This window comes from Colletotrichum siamense, assembly GCF_013390195.1.
Source record: "Colletotrichum siamense strain Cg363 chromosome Unknown KSG_Cg363_contig05, whole genome shotgun sequence".
Lineage (NCBI taxonomy): Eukaryota > Fungi > Ascomycota > Sordariomycetes > Glomerellales > Glomerellaceae > Colletotrichum > Colletotrichum siamense.
The window spans coordinates 3630493-3651322 of NW_023501018.1; the positions used below are offsets into that span (position 1 = coordinate 3630493).

The window sequence follows — 20830 nt, forward strand, 5'->3', positions numbered from 1 at the left end:
TACAGTCGCTAGCGGGGTATTCTCCCCTGGCGCCGTACTGGCATTTTCTCTAGCTCTGAAGATGGCTTCATGAGGCTAAGCGGACGCTGAGTCAATTAAAACACCCGAGTTCACTAGCAGTTCAAGTCTAGATTCGAATTCCAGAAACGCCTTTAATGATTCTCTTTAATTTGTATTCTACTGAGCACTAGCTTTTTCCGTCATGTTTGTCATCAACTTGCTCCTAGTCGCAATCTCCAACGCTAGCTTGGACAGCGGTGACGGGCTCAACAGCTCAAACACGGACATGTCTGACTGAAGATCTCGGAAGATCCTGTTGCGAAGCTCTACGGCTTTCAAAGAGTCCACTAGATCAAATACTGTCAGTATGCACGAGAAAACATAGGCTCGTGGAGCAAAGATCAAACGTACCACCAAAGTCATAAAATGCTTTTTCGGGATCCACCTCACTGGGAGCAATGTCCATTACTTGCGCAGCATATGTCTTGAGGACATCCTCAAAGATGAGCGCGGCGTCAGCCAAGGTCTCGGCTTTTGCTATCCTCTCTGAGGCTGACTGCTGGTTTTCCGAGGCACCAGAGCTAGCTGACGCATCATGGTTGACTCTATGACTGAACTTGGGATCTCTGGTCCAGGCGGCTCCGATCGGCATGGAGCTTCCAAGACCGAGAACAATCTGGGGCTCGATTTGCCGCCCGTCGGCGGTGCAGCCTCGCATGGCTGCTCTCAGGACAGTGTCGAGCTCCTTTTGGGTTATCTGGAGGCCATCCCAACGATGCTCATACATCTGGAGGTAGGCGTCCATGTCAAAGTCTCCGGTAAAGTGGGCTGAGTCAGTTACGAGTCCGACGTCGATCGCGGTGGCAGCGAGACCTTTGCCTCGGCGGTAGTGAGCAAAGGCGTCCTCAAAAGTGTTGCCGGCGGCGTAGTTCGATTGGGCTGCATTGCCGATGACGCAAGTGATGGAAGAGAGAAGGATGAAAAAGTTTACGTCTTTCGGCATGTAGTTGTGAAGGTTCATGGTACCTTGTATCTTGGGGCGTGTCGACCTCTGCCATTGATCGTATGTCATATTCTCAAAAATGGCGTCCTGGTGCTATTAGTCAAGTCTACGGTATATACCCAGCAAACAGAAGATACGTACCTCTAGAACCATGGCGCACTGGATGACGCCCTTGATGCGACGTTGGCTTTGATTCAAGGCCCTCACCGCAGCTTCAACCTGAGCGTCGTCGGATACATCACACTTCAATGCGTCCACTTTCAACCCTCGCTCGCGGAAGTCGCCGAGCTCAGCCTGGGCCTTGTCCCCTCCCGATCGTGAAAGGAACACAACGTGACCGGCGCCATGCTCGAACATCATTTCAGCAATCTGGAGGCCGAGAGCGCCGAGACCACCGGCAAGGATGTACGTAGCGTCACTATCCAGTCTGAGTTCAGGGAGCCTTGATGGAGCAACAAGGGCCTTGTCGTCTGAATCCAGTCGAAGAACAAACTCTATGGGGCCAGCGTCTCCAAAGTTGGTGAACTCGGAAACGGACCGTATGACACTTGGAATGATTGGGCTGATCTGACCGCTCTCGATGAGATCGCAAGCGCTTTTGAAAAGTCTGCTTACAAGTGTCGGCTTCGCTTGAACAAGTTGAGATGTGTCGGCCTTAACGACTGTGGCATTTCGGGCCGGGCTTGTGTTGACTGGATGAGAAGCGTTCTTTCCGCTGATATCTATGAAGAAACCGAAGTCTGCCAGGCATTCGAACCACGTTGAAGTCGGGAGAGCTTGGCGGCAGTTTAAGATGAGGTCTACACCTCGTCCATCCGTCTGTCGCAATATTGACTTCTTGCAATGGTCTGAAATGTCTTCGAAGATGCGTGTTGAGTCAAGAAAGGGGGCTTGAGTCAGGTTTCGGCTTTCGGAAGCACCCTCCGCAGTCACAAAAGCAGTCGCCCCAAGTAAGCGTGCAAGGTGGGCAGCCATCTGACCAACGGACGTCTCTCCCCCGTGAATCAGAACGGTCTGTCCATCTTCAAGTCTTCCAACGTGAGACAACGCATACTGCGCTGCAACTAAAGCAGGAATAGTTTCACAGGCCTCTTCGGGTTGCATGATGTCAGGCAGGACTCTCACCAGTGTCTCTTGAATCCGAGGCATGGTATGACAGGAACCTGAATGCAAGGCTATCACACGCTGCCCAAAGTTAACAGACGTGACTTCCGGTGAAGTCGCAGTGATAGTGCCCGTGACGGCCATGGCGGAGATAACGGAGGTTTGGGTCTCCGAAGAATCTGCACTGCTCTTCTGTACGGCCAGATATTCAGCATTTATCTCAACTTCCGCGGAGGCGAGAGATGCCGACATATCGTCATCAACCCAAACAAGTCGGTGATCTTGTTCACAGAGAGTGCGTGGATTGTCGTCTCCTAGAGCCTGCATAATTGGCTTGAGACTTTGATCTCTTGGACCCAAGTCGATGTCGATACCTTCATCTTCCACGAATCTGGGCACGAAGATCGTCCCGTTGAGTTCTGCGTACTCCAGCTCAAGCTGCGAAGAATCATCCGCGAGGGAGGTGTGCCAGACGCTCATGATCACATCAGCACTTGCTTCCGACGAGAGATAGCCACCTCGGCTAAGGTCCAGATGTGGCAAGGTGATGTGAGAATACTCCGTGCGCATCACTCGGAGGAGTCCTTGAGAAGGCGCGAACTCGAGCCCGCCATCCCAGTTCTGCAGCTCTCCACCACGGGTCACCCAAAACAGGTGACTCGCACCGGAGACCAATGTCTTGAACTGCAGGAACTCTTCGGAGGTCCAAGAGTACACCAATGGAGATTCAACCTCGAGAAGCGATATGACATGCTTTCCTCGTAGATCATCAGCCTGCTCTAGCGTGACTGGATGGACTTGGCATCCGAGCGCGTTGAGTCGGGCCGTCAACATGGCTTGCAGATCCTGAGGCAGAGCCGGACCAGCTCTATGTAGCAGGAAGACATGTTCTGGAACAGTCGTGGACTTCGATGCAGGAGACTTCTGGGAGAGGGCAAGAGCACGGCATGACTCTGCTTCTGAGACGGCGATCCTTGTCTGTAGGCCTGAAGCAGACGTATCTTTCACAATCTCTCCCCTTGAGTCAGGCGCGAGGATGGGCCCAATCACGCCAAGATAGCCTTTCGGCTGCAATGCTTCATGGAGCCTATGGAAGCCAGCTGAGTTGTGAATGCTTTTGGATGGGTTGTCGAGAACAAGTAGCAAGTCGAAGCTCTCGTCTGAGAACGGGAGTGGCTCGTCATCTTGAGCAGGCCATTCTTGCGCATTTATAACATGCTGAGAAGACTTGGGGAGACAGTTAATGATCTTGCTTGCGTCCTTCGTTGTCGTGGCTAACGCCAGCTTGTTGGTTGATTGAACATTTCCCTCGCTGGCAGTAGTAAATGCGTGAAGTATGTCCTGCAGCAGCCTTTGAGCCCAGTCGGATGCATCCGCAAGCACAATGAGCGCTTGGTAGTTCGGTTTCTTGTGATACAGTCGGTCAAATAGCTGCAAGACAGCCGCCGTCACTTCTCCAAGACCCGCAACTGAAGGTGAACCCTGTAGCGCGACCGGATCGCGAATGAAGTCGAAGTCTTCTTTCCAGCGAAGCTTGGCACATACCCTTCGAGCAGACTCGCTAGTCAGGGGTGATGCATCTCTAGATGAAGTTACCTGTCTGAGGGCGAAGTCGCGGACGATGAGCTTTGGCGCCGACCAGTCCTCATCCGATACGATCAAGTCACCAGATGTCTCGCGGCCGTCGGTTCGAAGCCGCTTGGCATAGCCAGTGTAGACACTGCCGTCACCCCGAGGCAAATTTGTCGAGACGTACATGTGCTTCAACGTGTACGGGACTGCTGCTTCCTCCAATGGCTTCCCATCGGTGAAGGCGATGAAGAGGAGGTGGAAGATGGCATCCATAGTGGCGGGGTGAATGAGATGGGGGAACTCGAAAGTGGAGGGCATAACCGACTTGGTGTCAGGGATTGCGATGGAACCGCAAGCAGTGTGTTCTCCAGGCACGGCTGCAGCTTGAAAGACGTTCCTGAAAGTTGGGCCATACTCGACGCCGACAGATTCTAGGTCATCATAGAAAGAGTCCATGTCAAGTTCTTCGGACGCACTCTGCTCAATGTGTTGTCGCTCGGCGGTGATGTCTCGCCATTCCGTCTCCGAAGGACCAAGGCGGTTGCGAGTATCGTTCTCGTAGTCGAGCGTAAGAGATCCGTAGCAATGCTTAGTCCATGATCCCACCGAAACTGTGGAGTAAACAGTGAAGCTCAAAGTCGAGGGCATCGCGTCGTCAGGGCGCATACTAACTTCAGTCTGAACCGCTTGATCTCTCGAAGGCACGACGAGACCTCGCTCAAACTTCAGATTCTGAAAGATGATTCCCCTGAGGCGTCTCTCGGGGTCAGCCAGTTGTTGAGCAGCTTCCATGGCCATCACGATCATGCCAGCTGCTGGGTAAAGCGTGGTTCCAGTGATCTTGTGGTCTTCAATCCAAGGGTTTTCCGAGATGCGCAGATAGTTCCGCCACCTCGGCTCCATTGGGTTTTGCAAGTCGACGGCAACGCCAAGGAGATCGGTCCGTGGGCCGGAAGGAAACCTATGTGAACGTGCTATGGTTGACTCATGCCAGTAGCTCTTGCTGTGGTTCCACGGGTACGATGGAAGATCTGGCAACGCCATTGGTAAAGTCTCAGGTATGATGCCGTTGACATGAAGAAGATTCACAGCGTGACCAGAGGCCCATAGCTGTCCCGCGAGTTGCAAAGAGGTAGACTCGGCATTTTTGCCACGCGTGATAGCAGAGAAATATGGTGCCTCTTTGGCGGCCTTGCTCTGGCTCGCTTTAACAATTTCATTAACTGGGCTTTGCAGCGCGCCATGGGGACCGATCTCGATGAAAGCGCTCCATGCAGTACGATTGCGACTTCGTCCCTTTGATGCGTCTGGTGAATGTTCCAAGAGATTGCTCATGGCTTGAGAAAAACGGACTTGTTCGCACATATTCTTCATCCAGTAGGGACCGTCGAGATCTCTCGAGGTTACGCGGTTGCCGGTGAGAGATGAGAACATGGGCGCAACTTGATCTTCGTCGGAGAGTGGTAGGATGATTCCCATGCGATCGACATACTCTTTGGCAACAGTGCTCATGTGAGGAGAGTGATAAGCCGTTTTGACGCGAAGCATTCTGGCAAACTTGCCATCAGCCGATATCAACTCGCATAATTGAGAGATGGAATCCTGGTCTCCCGAGAGTGTCACGCTTGAGGGGCTGTTGACGCATGCCACCACAGCAGAACCGGGAGGCACTTGATCCAGATATGTGGCTGCCTCATCTTCGCTCAGCCCAGCTGCGAGCATGGCGCCGACTCGAGGGCTTACGATATCGGCGACCTTGGCGGAACAAACCCCACGAAGGTAGGCCACCTTAACAGCATTGCAGCGAGAGATGAGTCCGGCAGCGTAGGCCGCGCCTATGAAAATGTTAGCGAACTGTCCAATAGCTCCTTTCGAAACTGATCCATACTTACCTATTTCACCACTCGAGTGACCGACAACAGCTTTCGGGATGACCCCCCAGGCCTGCAGAAGGTCCACCAGCGCGATCTGAAGAACCGTACATAGTACCTGGCTATACTGAGGAAGATCGACATTGGAATCAGAAGTCTTTGACAATTCATCGATCAAATCCCACGGGCATCCGTAGTGCTCCAGTAGGACCTGCGACTTATGGACGCTCGTTCGGAAGATGCAGTTGTTGAGAAGCTCTCTACCCATGGCAGGCCACTGAGCTCCTTGGCCAGTGAAGACGAAGATAGGATTGTCGTGCTTGGAAGCACGTTTGGACTTTGGTAAGCCCTTCTCGATCTGGGTCTGTAGGTCTGACACGGACTCGGCGACAGCAAAGCTTCGGAACTCAAAATGAGAGCGTCGGCCCGCGAGAGTGTAAGCAAGGTCACCGAGAAATCTTGCGTTTGATGTGGCTTCCTTGTTAGACAAGAAGTCGTTAAAGAGAGGGCCAAGGCGGTCGATTCCTGTCTGGTCTTTGGTGCTGAAGGCGAAAAGTCTTTTGTGCGACTCTTGTGTCGGGGACTCAGACCCCATACTGATGCCAGATTCTGATGAGTCGTCTTCCAAGGTGGTGGTATTGTGATTACCCAGCAAACCTCGATTTCGTAAATAGTTGTGAGCATCGTCTAGGATAACATGGGCGTTCGCACCACCAAAACCAAATGAGTTGACACTGATTCTGCGCTGTCCTTTGGAGGGCCAGGACATGTTTTCTGAAGGCAAGGCCAAGTTCCAATCTGTGAGCCTCAGTTTCGGGTTTACCTTCTCGATGCCAGCTGTGGGAACGAGAATGCCCTTTTCGAGACAGACGATGGACTTGAGAACACCAGCCAGCCCGGAGCATCCCTCGGTATGGCCGACGTTTGCCTTGATGCTGCCCACAAAAAGTGGCCCTGACTCAGGGTCTCTGCCAGTGCCTAGTGTGGCGCCAATTGCTGATAGCTCAATGGGGTCCTAGCAACGGTCAGCATTCGCGAATAGGGGATGAGACTCGGATCTTCTTACTCCCAAAGGAGTACCAGTCCCATGGGCCTCAAAGTACTGTGTGTCAGAGAAAGGCAAGCCTGCGGCCTCGTATGTGCTCTTGATCAGCTCCGCCTGCGCTTCTGAGCTTGGCTGTGTGATGCCAGGCGTCTTTCCGTCTGCGTTGGTGCCCGTGCCGCGGATTACAGCCCGGATGGTGTCTCCATCCCTCAGGGCGTCCTTTAGTCTCTTCACGATTAAACATCCAATCCCCTCTCCTCTACCATACCCATTTGCTCGGTGATCAAAGGAATGAGAGATTCCCTCGGGACTCAGCATGTGCATTGACGAGAGTTGATGCATAAAGTTGGGATGTAAGATCAAGTTAACACCGGCAACAAGTCCCTAAAAAAGTGTTACTGGCTGTTCTTTTTTTCGCTGCGAGTTGACGTCTTACCATATTGGTCTCGCCTAATTTCAGTGACTGGCAAGCGAGGTGAAGGGCGTAGAGACTTGATGAGCATGCGGTGTCAAGGGTTAGACTGGGTCCTCGTAGTCCAAAGTACCAAGACACTCGGTTTGCTGTCATAGCCTCACTCATCCCTGAAGCTGCAACATCTCCAACGTCATAAATCTCATGAGTCGATAGTTGCTCATAATCGTTCGTCATGCATCCAACATAGCATCCAGTTTGCGAGTTCATAAGGGTGTCCACAGGGATACCGGCTAACAGTGTCTCAGTAACAAAGCTTCGCACAAGATAGAGCGTTGAACTTACCATTCTCAAATCCCTCATAACTCACTTCGAGAAGTAATCTCTTCATAGGATCCATACCCGCCGCCTCTTTCGCTGTCATTGAGAAGAATGGGGCGTCGAATACAGAGACATCTTCTTCCAGGAAGTACCCATGTTTCACGCTGATCTTCACGGCCAGGAATGTTAACACACAGCTGTGTTCACACAAGAAGGTCTCACTTACAGATCCTTTGCGATCTGGATCAGGATGATACCACACATCTGCATCCCATCGCGAAGATGGAACTTTGCCGTGGCCGCTCCTGGCATGACTGATCATGTCCCATAATCTCCCAAGTGACGTCGTCTCACCTGGTAGGCGACATGCTGCCCCAATGATGGCAATTGGTTCTTGCTCGCTGCACGGACTCATAGTGAATTTTGGGGCTCAATGTGTGTAAGTTACCTAAGCGACGATGGTGTCTAGGCGTGTGACCTGTAATGTGAGGAATAGTTATCGAAGCTTAGAAGCAGCACAGAGTTGCCATTATTCTCAATACGCGTTCGCTTCATTACAGCCAAATCTACGCACTGCCATACAAGTAATGCCTCTTTCGTTATCGGGGATCCGCAGCCAATCCCTGTCCGGAACCTGATCCAGCAGTCTGTTACCTACCCCAAAATGAGTATCGGTGCTGTCAAAAGAGCACCGGTGTGGACCCAGATAGGTAATTTGTACACAGACTTCCCAAACTGGACGGCCCGCGTAAACTATCAGATGGGATGCCAAGGGACCTGACAGCTAGAGCTCAAGAAGATAACGTCGGATTCGGTTTTTTATTTCCTTTCTTATCTTGCATCCGCGAAGTTGTGCATTGGAAGTTACTTTTTCCTATTGACTTCGTACTCACTGCTGTCATTTCTTTCTAGAAGCCATGAGGATTCTCGCATTGCACGGCGTCGGCAGTTCTGCCAAGATTCTAGAGAGCCAGCTTGTAGGGCTGATGAAATCAGTCGATGCAAGCTACGAGTTTGTGTTGGTTGATGGGCCGGTTCCCTCTCACCGAGGACCTGGTAAGTTGAACTAAGAAATGACCTGCATTCTGCGAACACCTAAGGAATGACCTGCATTCTGCAAACACACGAAGCTGACAATATGCTTTCAGGTATGAGCCCGGCTCTTCCGGGGCCATTTTATTCACATCTTACTGGGTATTCGCCCCGAGAAATTGAGGCTGCGCATCAACACATCGCCGCAACGGTCGACGAGCTTGGTCCATTTGATGGAATATTGGGCTTCAGCCAAGGGGCCTCTGTCGCTCTCTCTTACATCTACCACCAGCAAGTCAATGGCGAGGAGCCCGACTTCAAATTTGCCGTGCTCTTCTCCTCAGTAGTACCATTTTCGGCCGACGCAACATATTGCGAACCTGAGATAGAGGAGCTCTGTGCATATCGCCGTACCGGAACAAGCGCCGTAGATCTCCCTCCACGGCAGCAAGTCTTCAACGACTGCCTCGTACGCACTTTCCAGTCGGCTCTGAAGATTGGAGCAGTTTTGCCCGACTTCAATCAAGACTTCTTTCGGGATGTGGGTGGTATTGTTCCACGGGTCCTGCATCCCATGTTACTTTCGGAGCGCATTCACATCCCGACTGTCCATGTGGCCGGCAGACGGGACTTCCCCTTCATGCATGACATGCATGAGGTAGGATATCAAATGTGTGACCCAAGGCTGTCGAAAAAGCTTCAACATTCGGGTGGACATCATCCCCCGAAGAAGGATTCGGAGATCAAGGCAGTTGTTAGGGCTATGGAGTGGGCTGTGGATCAGTATTACAGACAACCCCCATCATTTCTATGATACCAGACGTAGCTAGATGGGAAGCAAAGCCGGCATATAGATACTGAATTTGAGATTCATGAGAAGACCTATGTTGTCACAGATGAGCGTGACAAGCAGTACGACCCTATTTCGAGAAGCACACGCCTTCGTCTCATATGTATGCCACCCGCCGTCATTCCGTGTCATTTGAAACATTCTTGGGCCTGTGTCGTCCGTACCTCCAAAATGATTGACAGACTCGCAGGTCTTTATTTACACAGAATATCAACTCCAAATCGGCGCTCATTACCAAAGCGGCGCAAGACTCCATGTAGGAATGCATTCTTCGACATCATTCACATTGAAAACCTGCGAATCCCTTATGAAAAACCAGTTTCTTCAGATTAAAAGTCTATAGAAAATAAGACAACTATGCGAGAACCGTGAATACCAGCCGATCCGGACTTTCTGTTATAATCCCTCAGACAGCATCGTTTCGCTTATTGAACACATCATTTGCGTTGGAGTCGGTGGGGCTGAGGTCCTGTTGTTTCATCTCCATCGCGTCCGCCGCTCCACTCATCTTGTCCTTGCCATCTCCTTCGGCAGGAGGAGGTGTCTCTGTACTTTTCACACTCTTCCACTGGACTAGAGTACTTCCTGCGATACTTGCACATGCCAGTCCCAGAGCGACATACCAGGAATTTGTCAGAGACTTGCTGTAAAGACGAAGGACAGGCTCAAGCATCCCATCAGGTAGTACGCCTGGCAATCTTATACTTGTGGCTCCCCCATCAACGATGGCTGTCGCGTTAAGATTTGGGAAGTCTTTCGCCAATCCATTGCGTAGCTCATTCGTGAAAACGTTCTGCGCCACCGAGATGAAAATGGCTCCTCCGAATGTTTGCAAGAACATTACAAGAGCTGTGCCGAGTGGGATTTCGGCCATCGGAAGGACGGTCTGGACTACCATCAATGGCGTCTGCATGCTCTGGCCGGAGCCCAATCCGTAAAGAACCTGGTATCCAATCCAGTCTCTGGAAGGGACATCGGGCTTCCACGTTGTGAGCAGTCCAGCGCCGACCGACATGAACAGCGTAGCCGCTATCATAAAAGGGTTGTAGTATCCAATCTTGGTAATACCGATACCGCTGACGATTGAGGCGAGTGCTGTGGCCAGAATGAGTGCCAGGTTCATCAGACCAGAATCGACCGCCGAAACTCCTTTGATCGCCTGAAACCAGATTGGGATGTATTGTCGAAGAGTGAAGTCGGCACCAGCTGTGCACACTGAGAACCAACAAGCCGCTGCAACACTCCTCTGAGAGATGACGGTGATGGGTAAAGTAGCGTTGGCGCCGTTGCGAATTTGGATGAAGACGAAGACGATGGAAAGAACTCCGAACAGCACGAAGAGCACAATCACTCTCGCGTCGCTCCAGGGATAAACGGTTCCGCCCCATTGAAGAGCGAGAAGCAAGCAGATGACGGCCGGCATCAGGGCAACTGTGCCCAGAGGGTCCACCTGGAGAAACTTCTCCACCAAGGTAAGGTCTTTATCGGAGTCCGGTCGTGGTGGTGACTTGAAGACGAAGATCATGATAGCAAGAGACACGGCTCCAATCGGTAGGTTGATGTAGAACTACCCGCCATTAGCTACGGACAAGTCAATCAAAGGTTTGAGGAGCACACTTACACACCACCTCCACGTCACCTTGTCTGTGAAGGCTCCTCCAAGAAGTGGCCCAACCACTGAGGCAATCGCGTAGACCCCGCCCACAAGTCCTGTGTAGGCAGGTCTTTTGGGCAACGGCACGATGACGGCGATAATGGTAAATGTTCCGGCCAGAATCCCCGAACAGCCGACGCCAGCGATGGCTCTTCCGACGATGAGGACGGCCGACTGTGGAGCTGCACCACATATCGCTGATCCAACTTCAAAGATGAAGATCGAGACAAGGTAGGTAGTCTTGATGGAGAAGAGGGTATACAGTTTGCCGAAAGTGAGCTGAAATGTGCACGTCGTGAGCAAATAGGCACTCCCGTACCAGCCGATATCGTTGATGGAATGAAACTCGTCGGTGATTCGTGGTATAGCCGTGGATATGATGATGTTATCCTACATGACGCCCACGTTAGCATTGATCATGAAAGGGAGGTGTAAGTGGTCACAGGATCCCTTACCAGGCCAACTAGGAATAGCGTCAAGCATAACCCGAGTGTAATCGCAAGTAGCTTTAGCCCAGTCGGACCATCGGCACTAGGGTCTGCAGGCGGACTATCGGGAACCTGCTGTTCAGTGACCGAGGGCTCTTCAGATTTGACGCTCGACTTGCGACCGCCCATTTTGGCCCATTTGGACAGGTTTCCTGCAGAAGGCATGTTGAATCGGAGTTGTCTGAAAGTCGACGAAAATGTCAGAATGGTGTTTGATAGCGTTACTTCCGATGTGACGCTGTAATCAATTTGATGTTTACAACACGATCATTGAGTTGATTGCATACACTAGTAGGAGCAATTGACAGGAACCAGCGATTTCAATGTGTTCCGAGTAGTCCTGGGTAGTCATTCAGCAGCTAAACACGCGTAATGCAGCAAACGCTTCCCACATGGCATTACAAATCGGGTTACCCTTCTAGGGTCGCATCATCAACGCGCTGCAGCCTTCAGTGGTTACATTCGCGTGTCACTCTCAGCTCATCGTCCAAAGTTGCACCGCCGTTGGTGCCACGAGTCGTGATGAACTTTACCGGGGCTCTCACCGCGGACCCCTGACCCCAGATAGTCTAGCGACATGCCCATCAAATAGAGTTGCCGCAATTGCTACGATACTTTCCGGGGCGTCTGTCCCTCCCGCTTCATCCCGTGTTTTGCTCCGGGGAGGGGTGGGAGGGGCACGGCGCTTCCCATTTAGGAAGGGCCTTATTGTGTAGCCAAGATTAGATCTGAGCTGGTCACAATTGAGCGGAAGGTGGGAGATTGTTTTGGAGGCCGAGTTGTTCGGGCCTTATCCTTTTCGGCGATCCGGTTGCTGAGGTGAAGATTGCATAGCCAAACCTTCGGATTTGCAGCTTGGAGACACAATTTTCCAGTCCGATTCTGTATCAATAGAGGGTTTGCAACATAGTTGGCAGGCTGTAGAAGGAGTTGAACCTCTTAGTAACCATTCGCTCATCGACGACTCTTACGATCACGGGTACCTACCATCTGGAAGTTCCAGTTAACTCTCTGCCAAAACCAAGACACAACTTACTGTGGCCCGTGTGAAGCAACTGAGCTCAGAGACCCATCACAATAATCACCTACAATGGCGCCTTACATGAGTCATGCAACCTCCTCAGAGCTGAGCTCTCCAGTGGACAGCGTCCAATCACCAAGCGGGGCCCCGGCAGAGCCCATCGCCATCATTGGCTTGAGCTGCAAGTTCTCAGGCGATGCAACAACACCTGAGAAGCTGTGGCAACTTGTCGTCGACGGACGTGATGGATGGTCTCCTATCCCAAAGTCGAGGTTCAACTCGGACGCATTTTACGACAAAGATCATGCCAAAATTGGAATGGTACGACATCTGATTCCATCGCAAAAGCGTAGCTCAATGCTAACAAGTGACCAACTAGTCCAATGTGGTTGGCGGGCATTTCATTCGCGATGATGTCTCTAAATTTGATGCATCGTTCTTCAATTTCACTGCGGAGATTGCCAATGTGAGTTGCCCTGATATTTGCTATCAAGGCTGAATCACGTAGCTTACTCTCTCACCCAGGCCATGGATCCTCAAATTCGAATGCTTCTAGAGTCCGTCTTTGAAGCCTCTGAGAATGGTAAACCATATCGATCGAAATTTGACAACAAAAAGCTGACCTCGCTGACAATCTAGCCGGAATTCCTCTGCATAAGTTGGCAGGAACCGACACTTCTGTTTTCATGGGCTCATTTTCCCGAGACTACCACGATAGTCTTATGCGAGATCCAGACACGTTGCCAAGAACTGCCTTGACAGGCAATGGTGTGGCAATGATGTCGAACCGGATTTCGCACTTTTTTGACCTTCGTGGCCCTAGTTTAACCACTGATACTGGCTGTTCAGCAAGTATGGCTGCTCTTCACCTGGCAGTTCAGAGCATTCGTAATGGGGAGTCTCGGATGTCTGTTGTTGGGGCATCAAACCTTCTCTTGAACCCCGACCCATTTATCGTCATGTCAAGTCTTGGGTAAGTCAAGGAGGCCGCTTCCGTCTTAGGTTTCAAAACCTAAGCTAATTTCCCACAGCGTTCTTGGGGCCGATGGTCGATGTTTTGCATGGGACAGCCGGGCCAACGGTTACGGTCGCGGCGAGGGAATCGCTACCCTTCTTCTGAAGCCCCTGCGCGATGCCTTGGCTGATGGGGACCCAGTCCATGCTGTCATCCGGGAGACCGCAATCAACCAAGATGGAAAGACCCCAACAATCACTTCACCTTCATCAGAGGCGCAAGAAGAGCTCATTCGCGCCTGCTATCGCAGAGCAGGACTGGATCCCTCTAAGACCCCTTATGTTGAGGCCCACATGACGGGAACACCGACTGGCGATCCGATAGAGGCTAGTGCGATCAGTCGGGTATTCGGCAAGGGTCGGACTGCCGATAACCCAGTCCTAGTCGGTTCCATCAAGACGAACCTGGGACACTTGGAGGCTTCAAGTGGAATTGCTGGAGTCGTGAAAGCCGTTATGATGCTGAAGCATGGCATCATCCCCCCTAGTTTGAACTACAAAGAGGCGAATCCGAAGATCAACATGGCGGCTCTGAAGGTCAGCGTCCCACTGGTTTCCCAGAACTGGCCTGAGAGTATGCCGCGTCGCGTCTCTGTCAACAACTACGGCTATGGGGGAACCAACGGTCACGTGATCATTGATGGTCCAAATGAGCATCTCCATGATTCTCCTGCGACAATAACGAAGACAGAAGAACCCCGGCTTGTCGTTCTCAGCAGCAAGGACTCCACCGTCACGACACAAATGGTTTCAAACTTGAAGGCCTACCTGGAAAGCCGAAAGTCAACAGGTGCCGCAATCGACTTTGACGACCTTGCTTACACATTCGACACACGCCGCTCGCATTTTCCCTGGAGAGTTGCAATTTCGAGTTTGAACTGGCAACAGGACTTGATTGAGGCCCTAGACGACCCTGTCAAGAAAGCGGTTACGCTCGCCAAGGATCCTCCTCGCGTTGGCTTCGTATTCAATGGCCAGGGAGCACAGTGGCATGCAATGGGACGCGAGTTGATCTCTGTCTACCCAACTTTCCAGAAATCTCTTCTCCACGCCGACGTTGTTCTCGCCGACTACGGTGCCGACTGGTCTCTGGTAGAAGAATTGCAACGCAACGAGAAGTCAACTCGCGTCAACGAGCCCAGGTTAAGTCAGCCTGTCTGCGTTGCGCTTCAGATCTGCTTGGTAGACCTGCTCAAGACTTGGGGCATCCGTCCAAATGCCGTCACGAGTCACTCGAGCGGTGAGATTGCGGCTGCATATGCGGCGGGAGCTCTTACTTTTGAGGAGGCCCTGGGTGTGGCTTACTTCCGTGGTGCCCTGACCGAAAAATATCGAACTGCTTCTTCAGCACCGGGCGGAATGATGGCTGTCGGTCTTGGATCCGACGAAGCCTGGTCATATTTAGCGGAGCATGGGGTTGACAAGGGCACGGTAACAGTGGCCTGCGTCAACAGCCCTTCAAGCGTTACGCTCTCCGGCGACCTTGATGCAATCGATCGCCTCGAGAAGGACTTCGCAAATGACCGGATATTCGCTCGAAAGCTTAAGGTCAAGTCGGCATACCACTCCCACCACATGCTCCCTATGGCCGACGAATACCTGAAGGCGTTGAAAGACGTCATCCAGCCAAAGCTGAAGTGGAACAAAATTGTCTACTCCTCGCCAGTCACAGGAGGCCTCATTGAAAGTCCCGAGAAGCTTGGGCCGCAGCACTGGGTGAACAACCTTTTGTGGCCGGTACTCTTCTCGCAATCATTCGAGAAGATGTGCCTGGACGCTGCCTCTAACGAAACCAACGTCGATCTCATTCTCGAAATTGGCCCTCATTCCGCGTTGGCTGGGCCAATCAGACAAATCTGCAAGACTCCTTCATTGAAGGATATAAGCTTACCGTATGCGTCTTGCTTGATTAGAGGCCAGAACGCGGCGGTTGCTATGCAGACTGCGGCAGGGTCTCTGTGGTGCAAGGGCTACCCTGTGGATCTCGCTGCTGTTAATCGACACAATCACCATCAAGCCTACCACGTTATTGCCGACCTCCCCTCATACCCCTGGAACCACACTCACAGCTTCTGGCAAGAGTCACGGCTCAATGTTGCACATCGCAACAGGAAACATGTCCGCCACGAGCTATTGGGCTCACTGCTTCCTGGGCCAGCAGCGACGAGCCCTACATGGAGACATTTCCTCAAGGCTTCCGAGCTGCCGTGGCTTCGGGACCATTTGGTTCAGTCTGACATCGTTTACCCGGGTGCTGGTGGCATTGCGATGGCGATTGAGGCTATGCGGCAACTCTCTGATGCTGACGTGAACATAATTGATGGCTATTGCCTGAGGGACATCCAGATCAGTAATGCACTTGTTATTCCGGACACGGAGGCCGGAATTGAGGTCCAACTTTCTCTTCATCCATGCGACAACAAGAACCTGGAGTCAGGATGGTACGAGTTCTCGCTCAAGTCGCCCACCACAGATGGAGAATCATGGACTGAGCACATTCACGGTTACATCTCACAAAGAAAGAAGACAAATGTAGTTTTACCGCCGATAGAGGCTTCCAAAAGCCTTTCAAACGGTGTGCATGACAACGGTCTACGACCCGTCGAGGTTAGCGAGCTCTTTGGTCGTCTCAGGAAAATGGGACTGCAGCATGGTCCGACCTTTCAAAACATGATCAGCATTCAAGCACAAGATTTCGGCTCGAGGTTCCAGTTCCAGGTTGCGGACGTCAAGTCTGCCAGTTCTCACGTACTTCATCCTACAACCTTGGACTCCATATTCCAGGGGGCCTATGCGGCGCTTTCATCAGACGCCTACCAGAACTCCATGGTCATGCCTCGTGCCATTGGAGAGATCTTTGTTTCTCAGTCACTGTCATCCTCTCCTGGGAGCCAGTTCCAGTCTCTTGCGACCGTGGAAAAGCAAGATCGCTCAGGATTCCGCTCTACCATTACCACTTCCGACCCACAACATCCTGACACAACACTTTTGGAGGTCAAGGGGCTCTTCTGCCAGGCCGTCGGTGGCGTGAATAACACCGACGCATTAGAGAATGCCACCAAGCTCTTGTTCAAGATGCTGTGGCATCCTGATATGACGCTGATGCCTACTGAGACAATCGTGCAGCCCTTGAGATTCGAAGTTGGCGCACAGGAACTGTCGGTCAACAAGAAGCTCGTCCGGGCTGCTTGGCACTTCATCCAAGACGCCATCCAGGACTTGAGCTCAGATGAACAGGCTCTCGCCGACATGGAGTGGTACCATAAGTCCCTGTACAATTGGATGCAGTCCAACTATGAGGCTGGTCTCGTAGGCAGTCTTGCTCGTGGCAGCGCTTCCTGGGTCAAGGCAAGCAAAGGAATGAAACACATGCTCTTCGACGAAGTTGCCTCTCAGAGCGTCAATGGCCGCCTTCTGTGCCGTATTGGAAGAAATCTGTCTCAGATCCTCCGGAAGCAGGTGGCTCCTCTCGAAGTCATGATGGAAGGCAATCTCCTATATGAGTTCTATGAGAAGGCTCTGCGTTGCAACCGTTCCTACGCGCAGGTCCAGGAGTTAGTTCATCTATACTCCATGAAGAACCCGCGAGCCAAGGTTCTGGAGATCGGAGGTGGTACCGGTGGATGCACAGGATCCGTCCTCAAGGGATTTACCGAGAACACCCCAGACGGCAGATACCGCTTCTCATCCTACACCTTCACTGACGTGTCTGCTGGCTTTTTCGAAGCAGCCGCGAAGAAGTTTGGCGAGTATGGTGATATGATCAGCTACAAGAAGCTGGACATTGAGGCCGACCCCATCGAGCAGTCCTTCACGCCTGGCTCATATGACCTCATCATCGCCTGCCAGGTTCTTCACGCCACAAAGAATATGGAAAAGACGATGAAGAACGTTCGCTCTCTGCTCAAGCCTAGCGGAAAGCTCATTTTGGTGGAGACTACCAAGGATACTCTGGACGTCCAGCTGATCTTCGGCGCATTGCCAGGTTGGTGGCTTGCAGAAGAGTCCGAACGGAAGGGTGGCCCCAATCTCACAGTCGACCACTGGAGCAGGTTGTTGAAGGCAAGCGGCTTTTCCGGGATTGACTTGGAGGTTCGCGATATGGAAGACGAGGCGAACTACTCCTTCAGCGTCATGACTTCAACAGCGGCCGCGCCGACTTCTTATCCTTCAAAAGTCACCATTCTTTCGCCCTCAGAGAAGGCACCCGCCCCTTGGCTGCAGAGTCTTCAGAGCAGCATCCAACGTAACATTGGAGCCTCTACTACCGTAGAGGATTGGAAGAAGGTTGATGCCACGGACAAAGTTTGCATCATGCTCGTCGAGATGGTTGCGCCTCTCTTGAGTCGCCTGACGAAGGACGAGTTTGCGAGTATACAGCGTCTGCTGACGACTGCTCGGGGTGTTCTCTGGGTCACAAGGGCTAGTCTCATCAAGGGCTTGGAGCCCGATATGGCCATGCACTCTGGTCTTCTTAGAACTCTGAGGATGGAAGACGCTGGAAGGCGCTACGTCTCCCTTGACCTTGACACCAAGGATCCGGTGTGGTCGGAGAAGAATGTGGGCTTCATCGCCGATGTCTTGGAGACTTCATTCGACTTTTCACAAAGTTCAAGAGACATTGACTGCGAATATGCCGTTGACAACTCACTCATCCATATCTCCCGCATCTATAACGACGACAATGAGAACAAAGCATTCGCTCCCGAAGGCAGTGAACCTGAGCCAGAGATCAGAGAGTTCGACGCCAAGCACTCCAAGTTCGATCTTCAGATGGAGGTCGGAACGGCTGGATTACTCGACACCCTGCGCTTCCGGGAAGTCGAGCGTGACGAATCCTCTCTTGGCGCAGGCCAGATCGAGATCGAGCCACGCGCGTTCGGTCTGAACTTCAGAGACGTCTTGGTTGCTCTAGGTCAGCTTGATGAAACCATCATGGGCTATGAGTGCAGTGGCATTGTTACTAGACTTGGTTCAGACGCTCAGAGAGACAGTGGTCTGAAGGTTGGTGACCGTGTCTGCGCTATCCTTCGCGGGCACTGGGCGACAAGAGTAACCATCAACTGGCCATGTGCTGTTCGCATCCCTGACAACATGTCATTCGAAGAAGCCGCCACCGTGCCGATGGTGTTCGCGACAGCCTACTATGGCTTGTATGACATCGGCAAGCTTACCAAGGGCGAAAACGTTCTCATCCATGCCGCCACCGGTGGAGTTGGGCAGGCCGCAGTGATGCTGGCTCAACATCGCGGTGCCAACGTCTTCGTCACCGTCGGTACCGAAGCTAAGCGTGACTTTCTTATGAAGGAGTTGGGGATTCCAAGAGATCACATATTCTCCAGCCGAGATACCTCTTTCGGGCCTGCACTTATGGCGGCCACCAACGGCCGAGGCGCTGACGTTGTTCTCAACTCCCTCTCGGGTGCACTGCTCAAAGAGAGTTGGGACTGCATGGCACGATTTGGACGTTTCGTCGAGATTGGGAAGCGGGATATGGAGGCGGCCAAGCACCTCGACATGAGCCCTCTGCGCCGCGCAGTTTCGTTTGCTGCTGTTGACCTCTTCCAACTCGGCAAGTACAAGGGAGAAGCGGTTCAAGATGTCCTGCAAGGAGTCATGAAGATGTTCGGAAACGGACAGCTTCGAGTAGTGGCACCAATGACAACTTACCCCATCTCGGAAGTCGACAAGGCGTTCAGGTTGATGCAGAGCGGCAAGCACTTGGGCAAGATTGTTGTGACCCCCAAAAAGACGGCTCTTGTCAAGGTATGGTTTCCTGTGGCACTTTCCCTCCGATGACATTACATGGTTTCTGACTGTTCACTAGGTAATCCCGTCTCCTAAGCCCGCCCGTCTTTCACCACATGCGACGTACGTTATTGTGGGTGGCATGGGAGGGATTGGTCAATCCATCGCACGGTGGATGGCCCGCAGCCTCGGCTGCAAGAATCTCATTATCCTCTCTCGCAGCGCCAAGACGCATCCAGACAGTGAGGATCTCATATCCGATCTGAAAGCCACGGGGTGCAATGCCTTCTTGGGGAATTGCGACGTATCGAATGAGGCGGAGCTCCGCAGAGTCTTGGACCAAGCTAGCCAAAGTCTCCCGCCGGTTCGTGGCGTGATCCAGGCGGCAATGACCCTCAACGTAAGTTCCCTTCCCATTTTGTCCATACAAGTAAGCATAAACTTAAAGCAACTTAGGACTCTATTTTCCCCAATATGACGTACGACCAATGGCTGGCTGCAACTGGCCCCAAGGTCGCGGCCACGTGGAACATCCACAATAACCTTCCCAACCTTGACTTCTTCATCATGCTGTCATCCTTGACTGGCCTAGGCGGGAATACGAGCCAAGCGAACTACTCCGCTGGCGGAACATTCCAAGACGCCTTTGCTAAGTTCCGGACTTCTCAGTCTCTGCCTGCGGTGTCGGTTGACCTGGCCAGCATCCAAGAGGTCGGATTTGTTGCCAATACCGAGGGTGTCGCGGAACGTTTGACCAAAACCGGTCTTGCCGATATAAGCGAGGCACAAATGCTCAAGATTGTTGAGACGGCCATCCAACACCCTCTTCGCCAGGTCGACCTCAGCCAACTTATCACGGGCATCCTAGAGTTCGACGAGGCATCAACGGTTGCGTGGGTCAACGACAGACGATTCACGGCTGCCCAAGTTACTCGCAACGCACATGGCGGTCCACGTGGACGAGGTGATCAGCAAAGTCAAGCGACGGCCCGCCTCTCGGACTCTCTGCAGTCTGCCACGAGCGGCACCGGTGCTGTGGTCCTCATCCTCGACGCCATCATCTCAAAGTTGGGCGAGATGTTCGGATTGGACGCCGCGGAGATTGACAAGAAGTATCCCGTGTCCAAGTACGGCGTCGACTCGCTCATTGCGGTAGAGCTCAGAAATTGGCTCGTATCTAGTGCGGGAGCCGAGACGACAAGCATTTTTGACGTGCTTCACAGCCCGAGCTTGAGCGTATTGGCTGAGAAAATTGGAGAAAAGAGTCGTTATGTTTCGACGCTTGTGAAGACAGCATAGAACAAGGGTCGTATTAGCTTTATTGATGCTTTTCCATCGCATGTGTATTTAATTGGCCGAGTTTTCCGAGTTGCTCGCTGAAATAGGAGCCTGTTTGCGCCGCAACCCAGACTTGATGATTGCCTGTTTCCGTGATCCATTTGCTGCCGTGTGGGTTTGGCTGCCGGCGCACTGTCATGCCGCTTTAGGCACATTAGGCGGAGGCAACTTTAGCCGTTGGGTCTGTTAGCCTCCGTCAAGCTGGGCTATGCGCCTTGACAATTGCCTGTCGAGATCCCAGATACTTCATCTGAGCAGGATTACTCCGAGGATACTCCTTAGTCGAGTTGGGACGAGTGTGACTAAAGGGAATCGCATATTCGTCTCAAGCTACGAACTCAAAAGCTGGCTTACCAC

The 20830-nt window shown here is 52.3% G+C and overlaps 3 protein-coding genes across 3 annotated transcripts; 1 reads left to right on the forward strand and 2 right to left on the reverse strand.

The window, feature by feature from the left end:
* Positions 1–177: 177 nt before the first annotated feature.
* Positions 178–7640, reverse strand: FUB1-2 (Reducing polyketide synthase FUB1; the record flags this gene model as incomplete). Its single annotated transcript, XM_036640384.1, has 8 exons — positions 178–347; positions 412–1090; positions 1145–5514; positions 5572–6565; positions 6617–6979; positions 7032–7300; positions 7353–7492; positions 7555–7640. 8 exons carry the CDS (start codon positions 7638–7640, stop codon positions 178–180), a joined length of 7071 nt encoding a protein of 2356 aa, XP_036495012.1.
* Positions 7641–9616: 1976 nt separating this feature from the next.
* roqT-4 (Efflux pump roqT) lies at positions 9617–11517 on the reverse strand (the record flags this gene model as incomplete). The annotated part of the gene is made up of 3 exons (XM_036640385.1): positions 9617–10777; positions 10832–11254; positions 11320–11517. 3 exons carry the CDS (start codon positions 11515–11517, stop codon positions 9617–9619), a joined length of 1782 nt encoding a protein of 593 aa, XP_036493991.1.
* A 925-nt stretch (positions 11518–12442) lies between these two features.
* Positions 12443–20434, forward strand: azaB-1 (Highly reducing polyketide synthase azaB; the record flags this gene model as incomplete). Its single annotated transcript, XM_036640386.1, has 7 exons — positions 12443–12694; positions 12753–12839; positions 12899–12956; positions 13013–13346; positions 13405–19153; positions 19215–19535; positions 19592–20434. 7 exons carry the CDS (start codon positions 12443–12445, stop codon positions 20432–20434), a joined length of 7644 nt encoding a protein of 2547 aa, XP_036493992.1.
* Positions 20435–20830: the final 396 nt, after the last annotated feature.